Consider the following 6,980-nt stretch of genomic DNA (forward strand, 5'->3'; position numbering starts at 1 on the left):
TGCATTTCGTTGCTAGTACCTACCTCCTCTAGCCTTAACTGGTGTTTAAACTGACCCAATCACGATTGCATGATGTTCCAACCACCGAGCTGGTTTATGACAATCACATTAAGTCCACCAAGCAGAGCCTAACTCTAATGTTTAAGCTAAACCAGCCACACGGTTGCATGATATTCCAACCACCAGGCTGGTTGAGGATAATCACATAACTGGTGTTTGAGACCCAACCACGATTGCATGATGTGCCAACCACCAAGCTGGTTTAGGACAATCACATTAAGTCCAAGCCAGCCTGGTTTTGGTGTTTGAGTTGAACCAACCACACGGTTGCATGATATTCCAACCACCGGGCTGGCTCAGGACAATCACATTAAGTCCAAGCCAGACAGCTTAGTAAACTATCCCAAAGCTCAATCACAAATAACCACTAGTCTAGTTTAGGCAACCACTGACTTGCGTTGTATCAAGAAACATTTGAAACAAGTAAACTATCCCAAAGCTCAATTAAAAGCAACCACCAGGATGGTTTAGGCAACCACTGACCTGCGTTGTATCAAGAATGTGTATGATGTGCTCGTCAAACATCTTGTATCCCATCTGCTTTCTACAGATGTCCTTGTTATTTGGAGAAACTCTCGAGAGATGCATGAAGAGTGGAAGCAATGCTTGATCATCCTGATCCGAGTAGTCTATGGGCTTCTATAGAACTCATGAAAAGGAGCAATAGCCTAAGTGCAGAAGTCATTGCAATAGTGGAGATGTTTTGGTACAAAAATACAAGGTGTTGGTAGGGTTGTCACTCTATGAACTTTAGAGTGCAAGCTAAAGCTTGTGAAGACTCGAGAATGGTATTTACCTGAATGGCTTGATGTTGCTTCCTTGAATTCTACCGCCAATCATGACATCATAGTTCGTTTTCTTCACTCTGATGGCAATGATTAAATGCATACATTTGCAACAACTGCTTCCTGCTGCTGCTCTGCAAGGAGTCTTCTATTCCTTGTGGCCTGACCAAGTTTTTCTGTCTCATAGCCTCTGTTTGCTTCTCTTGTAAGCCATGGCGAGCTGCATGTTACCATGGTGATGATCAATGAATGACGACAATGCCAAACCAAAACAGAGAGAAGCTAGGTGGTGAGGCAAGCAAAGAATAAAAGACAACTTACCCAAAAGAAGACAATGACAAACCAAAGTCTGTGCAAGGTCACGTCAAGGTGCGTGCGGTTTGTAGGGCATTTGCAAGGCAGGGGCAGGTTGTAAATACTTAATCTTCCAAGATTTAATGGACAGAAGGTGTGAAAATTCAAAATTCATGGGAGTAGCAAAATTTCAGCCGCTAGTTTTTCCCCCTTCGACAATACACGTCAACAGAATTGGATATCCCAAACAAGTGCAATGTGGCCTAAAATGCTTGAAAATACAAATAGGCCAAAGAACACGCTATCGGGTTTGGTGCTGTGTGTTACCTTTGGCATGCTTATGAGGCATATAGAAAGCACATGCATGGAAAAAGAAACAATTCAAAATTGTAAATAGTGTTGGATTTATTAAAATATCTTTTCAATGCACAAATTGCACTTTTCCAACTCCTCCCATTTTAGGGTGAATCTAGATAACAATACCAACAACTATCAATGTTTTAAGACCACCATGCACTAGTGATCCCAATAGTTTTGATTCCAAATTTTCAATCTGTTTTGGTTTTCAACAAATCAAAAAAAGGTTATGGAGCATGCCCTCAAATGGGTATGCATCACTTTAGCACAACATTGGAGGCCCATTAACCCATGCATAATGATCTCATTTAGGTGTGTCCTTGGGTGGAGGAGAAGCTCACGTAGTGTACTTTAGAATGATTACTTGGTTGCATGTATGTATAGAACAAAATTTTGATGTTTTTGAATAAATTGCTATATCCTATAGTCTTTAGGATGCATGCTTCACATGCAACATAGCACTTGTAATGCTTTAAAAGTCTCATTCCAAATCCTAATTTCATAATTTTTTGCTCTCATGTTCAAGTTTGGAATGTGTACTACAACTTGAGGACAAAGTTTGCCAAATTCTATTGAGCAATGCATAAGTTATGGGTCTACCCATATACAGAAAAGTCCCTAAACCTCACCAAAAATGGCTACACCTAAGAAAACAATGACCCAGAAATTATGGAGGAAAAAATGAAACCCATTGGTGAAACTGATTGGAAAGCAAAAGATATTGAAATGAATGTGGCCGATAAGTACAATGGCTTGAATGGTTGCAATTTTAAGAGCCCATGAGCTCAGTTAAGATCATTCTCATATCACTTCAGAGAGTGCAAGAACTTACCTTCAACCATTATAAGAGTGGTAGAGAAAAATGAAATGACATAGATTTAAGGAAGACTACATCTGAGTTATGTATGTCAACATTTTCATGGCATTGATGTAAAAAGATAATTGCTACTTTCCAATATGGACTTTTTTCATACAACTCACGGTATTATGTCATGGAGAGGAAAAGAGGGGAGATAGGCCATGCGTTTTTTGGATGCTTTTCCTTACAAGAGCATATTAGAATGTTTTTCCCCCTCATGGATCACATAAAATCCATGTAACGAGGTGGCACATCAATTGTAGAAGATTTCACATCAATGGCTCTCAAGGGTATGGGAAATAGCATCTTAGGTCTAGAGCATAAATTGCTATTTCAAATGGTACCCGCTATGTTCCATGTGTTTTCCCTCTATCTTTGATGATGCATTTTGCACAATGTAAAGGAAATATCTATTTCCCCTCTTTTTCACCTCCATGACATAAGACCCTTAAATGAGGTTATGTGGTACATACTTTGAGTTGTTGGAACTGAATGGCAAAAAATGATTGAGCTAGTTCTTAGTATAAATTTGGTGTGCTTTCATTTTTTATACAAAAAACACATATGGCTTGTCTTTTTTTAATTCAATGAACACATGCACTCTGTAAAGGGATCCACATTGTAAGGGGAAGAAAAAGGTTGTTTGTGCACTCTAAAGTTTAAAGGGCACAGTTCTGTTTCCTTATGATGGCACATGATTCGGATATGATGTGGGGAGGAGATTATCAAAGCATAATCTAAGGATGAAGAAGTAAACATTGCGCGAGGATGAACTAGGGGCGGATCTGAGGACGATTGTAGGTGATGTGGAAGAAAAAACAAATGCGTGTTGGGAGTATGTTCCAAATCCCCCATGAAAGAAACATGACCATGATGCAACCTCAGAGTATGTAGGATATATTGTGATGGTTGCTACAAAGGACATTGTTGTTGGTGAGGAGATTTTATATATTAATATGATTTTGAGCACTCCAAATGCTAGAGACTATCCATTTATAATACTTTACATCACTTTTATTGTAATACAAGTATAACTTTCATACTCCAACATTGCAAATGGGAAGGGCACAACAAGAAATTCAAACTGCATTGGTTTATGAACAAAAGAAAGAATGCAATTTAAAAGTTTATATTAAAATGGACGTAAAGGGAGCATACACTGAAATCAAATATGAGAATGCAAGGAAGACTCGAAGAGTAAAAAAGACTCCAAGAATTTACAAAACTAAGAAAGAATATATAAAGAGTGCATGTAGTTGAAAAACCGATTACTTGTAGCTATAGAGCAAAATTTGATGAGACAAGTGCAATGGTCTCAAAATTCCTATTTAAGTGTCTTGACCCTAATGCTAATCCAATCCTTGACTAGGACCATGATTGTAAAAAGCGTATTTAAAGGACAGACATGATTGTTCAAGGCAAAAAGTTGAGAATAAGAGTTGAGTACACCTAAAGACTTCTAATTCATATTTGTACAACACCCAAAAGGAGTAATCTCTTACCTAGAACCAATCAAATTTCATTACTTGGTTACACTATCAAGGTTGGAGATTATAGGTCAAAGGATATTTAGTAAGAGGCAACCTCACTTCCTTCTAAGGCCTCCTCTTTTGTGGAGCTAATGTGGGAGCCGGCCTTAGCAAGGATAGGAATCTATTTATCATCCTCACACCCATCCTAAACCAAGTGGCTAGGATGGGTTTAGGATAGGAATAGCCACATATTCTCCAAACTTAGAGCATGGCTGCAGAACTAGAATGGGATCCCTATTTTTAGGGATTGCAAAGGAGGAATCATGACATGTGTATGTTAGCACCTCCTAAACACATGAAATGATGCTATGCATCCTTTCCCAGCGAACCCTTCCCTAGTTCTTTTGAATGTTAACAGATGGTGGGATGGCTGGATCATGAAAGAAATACATATGAATATGCATAGGAAGATATTTTCATCCTATTTCCTCACATGCGTTAAGACCCTTAGGGTAGATGGTCCGCCCAACACGTTTGCTAGAAAAATGGCCGTCGCTTTTGTTGCAACTCGATGGTTAGGTTATATAGCATATCTTTGATCAAGAATGTGATTGACCGAAAGCATTGGGGGAGTTTCAAGAATCAAATAGATTTTTATTCAGGCTACTCAAAAGGCTGATAAACATGCTCATGTCGGTTTCCATAGTGCCGCTCAGGTATTTCTTAGAAACATGGCTGTGTGTTGTAAAGTTTTTCTTTTTGACTAGTCCAATGAGGACGCCAAGCAATTACAAAGGACGCCCACCTCTTTGTTTGAACGAGGGAGTACAAAGACCACTTACACAACAATCCTCCGCTCACCCAAGGCTCTTTTTACCCTTTTGGCAAGCAGGGATCAATATCTGGGTGGTAAGGATTTTGCATACGTGCCATGACACACTAAGATCAAGTCCCACCAGTTGATTGGAGTCAGAATAAATGATATCTTAAGAAAAGCACCCACCCATCTTTATCCACCATACGTGAATGGTGGATTCGAATTTTTTTGCTATGTCCAAGTCGCCTTTTTAAAAGAGGCTTGGCAGGTGGGTGCTCGGTCGGTTTATGAACACCCTAAGAGCGTCTCCCCCCACGAATGCTCGTGGGGATGGCTTAGGGGTCTCATCACGAAGCCTAGACGAGCATTTTTCTCATGAGTAAGCCTAGACGAGCAATTTCCCATGGCTTTTGTGGGATGTAGCGAGGGTAGTGTGCTCCATCTTGATTGGAAGCGCTAAAAGGGGCAGTAAAAGGAAGAGGTGCGACTCTTAGCTCTTGTGCTTCTTATTGGTCTTCTTCTCAAAAGGATACGTGCATGCAAAGGAATACGTAATGCATGGGGAAGAATGGGCAAAGAGAAAGAGGAAGAAGAAGGGGAAGAGGAAGAAGAAGTGGTGTGTCTGTATCGACCTCGGTATCCTTTGCAGCAACAGCAGCAGCAGGAAGAAACAGCTATGGTGGCCACAACACTATGGAGGCCTTCAGATCCCCACCTCCCTCTCCATCTCCACTCTCCCTCCACTCGCCATTCCTTCCTGCTCCTCCTCTCCCTCACCTCCCTCGGCCTCCCCCTCTTCTGCCTCCGCATGTCCTCCATCTCTTCCCTCCTCACTGACCGCCTCCTCTCCTCCTCCTCCTCCTTCCCCCCCCCCCGCCAACGCCCCTTCATCTGGTGCGCTGGCCTTGTCCGCCTCATGTCCGACAAACTCGACTCCAAAATCGCCTACTACAACGCCAACATGCCCACTCTCTGGACCGAGCTCGTCCACACCTTATCAACGTCGTCGCCGCCCACGCCTGCCCAAGTACCCCAGCTGGAGCAGCAGCTGCTGCCGCCGCATGACGACGCGAGTGCCCCCGTCGTTTTGTCTGAGGTCTCGGAATTCGTTTGCTCTTTTGGATCCTTCCTCAGGGAGGTGCAGACGTTCTACGAGAATATTGACTCCGAACTGCGGGCTTTGGAGGCCGTCCTGGCTGTGTCTCATCGTCGATGCCGGGTGAGACGAGCACGGTTTGTGGCATTCGCGGTTTTTTTGGTGGCATTGCTAGTCGCAGTAATTTCTCCGATTTATATGGGCGTATACACCTGGCGGAGATGAGAAGGGTCATAGGAGAGGCTGGCAGTTTTGTCCCAGCCTCAGGGGGGCCGTTACACAGAAAGACAGCAAGCACGATAGACCAGGGTGGCTACCATCAGGCTCACGGCCTTGACGGCTTTGTCTGTGGTGCGTGCATGCCAACGGCACATGGCACATAGCAGTACATACCTTCAAAGTAACGTTCTGCTGAACACCGTGGGGTGCAAATTTGAAACGACCAGGTGGTCGCTCATTGATGAGCCTTAATCGAACGAAGTTCGAACTTGAGACACGAAATCGTCACAAGAGTTTTGTAGGCACTAAGACCCAAGAGATATCTAATGAAGAACTCTTGAGACATCTAATGAAGAACTCTTTGCCCCCACCTTGAGAGGAGACATCTAATGGAGAACTCTTTGCCCCCACCTTATGTATTACCTTATGCTCCCAATTGGCATCTATGCTCCCTATTGAGTAGTGCTAGTGCCTTGAGATATTGCCCCCACCTTATGTATTACCTTATGTATTGAGTAGTGCTAGTGCCTTGAGATATTGAGGGAGAATTCTTTCTACCCACCTTATGTATTTGGTGCTCCCATCAGTATTATCTAAGCAATTCACTTGTAAGTAGTGAATCTCAAATACAAAAATAGCTCAAGCAAACAAAAAACAGTGATAAGCACGCCTACCAATCCATAGTGTAGTAAGGGCATATGGTTGTCCATTGAGGAATCTCCATGTCTCAACGTTCAAGCTTCCTAATGCTTGGTCGCTTGGGGTCCCATCATCTATGACTTGAAATTATAACCCCCTCACTTAGAAGAAAATGACACCTTGGTGCTCTCAAGAAAGGCATGCTTGCCCTTTTTTGGGGTGGCTACACTTGTAGCAAGTCGTTTATGTGCATATGCCAAAAAACGTATCCACAGTCCCACTATAAACAAGGTAAGACTTCTTTATTATCTTTCATATAGGGGCCATTCACTCTAGAGACATGATGCATTAAAAATATCAAACTTCTGAGCGAGGTGGGATA

The 6,980-nt window shown here is 42.3% G+C and overlaps 1 protein-coding gene across 1 annotated transcript; it reads left to right on the forward strand.

Moving 5' to 3' along the window:
- Positions 1 to 5,320: 5,320 nt before the first annotated feature.
- Positions 5,321 to 5,965, forward strand: LOC147896276 (uncharacterized). The gene has a single exon (XM_087382253.1). The coding sequence runs from the start codon at positions 5,321 to 5,323 to the stop codon at positions 5,963 to 5,965; it is 645 nt and encodes a 214-aa protein (XP_087238379.1).
- The last annotated feature ends 1,015 nt before the right edge of the window (positions 5,966 to 6,980 follow it).

Source organism: Dipteris shenzhenensis, chromosome 12 (assembly GCF_047967505.1).
Source record: "Dipteris shenzhenensis isolate YYH24624 ecotype China chromosome 12, Dip_SZ_1.0, whole genome shotgun sequence".
NCBI lineage: Eukaryota > Viridiplantae > Streptophyta > Polypodiopsida > Gleicheniales > Dipteridaceae > Dipteris > Dipteris shenzhenensis.

Bases quoted from the DNA above. Each gene is read 5' to 3' on its own strand.
- LOC147896276 (XM_087382253.1), top strand. From the start codon at position 5,321: ATGGTGGCCACAACACTATGGAGGCCTTCAGATCCCCACCTCCCTCTC.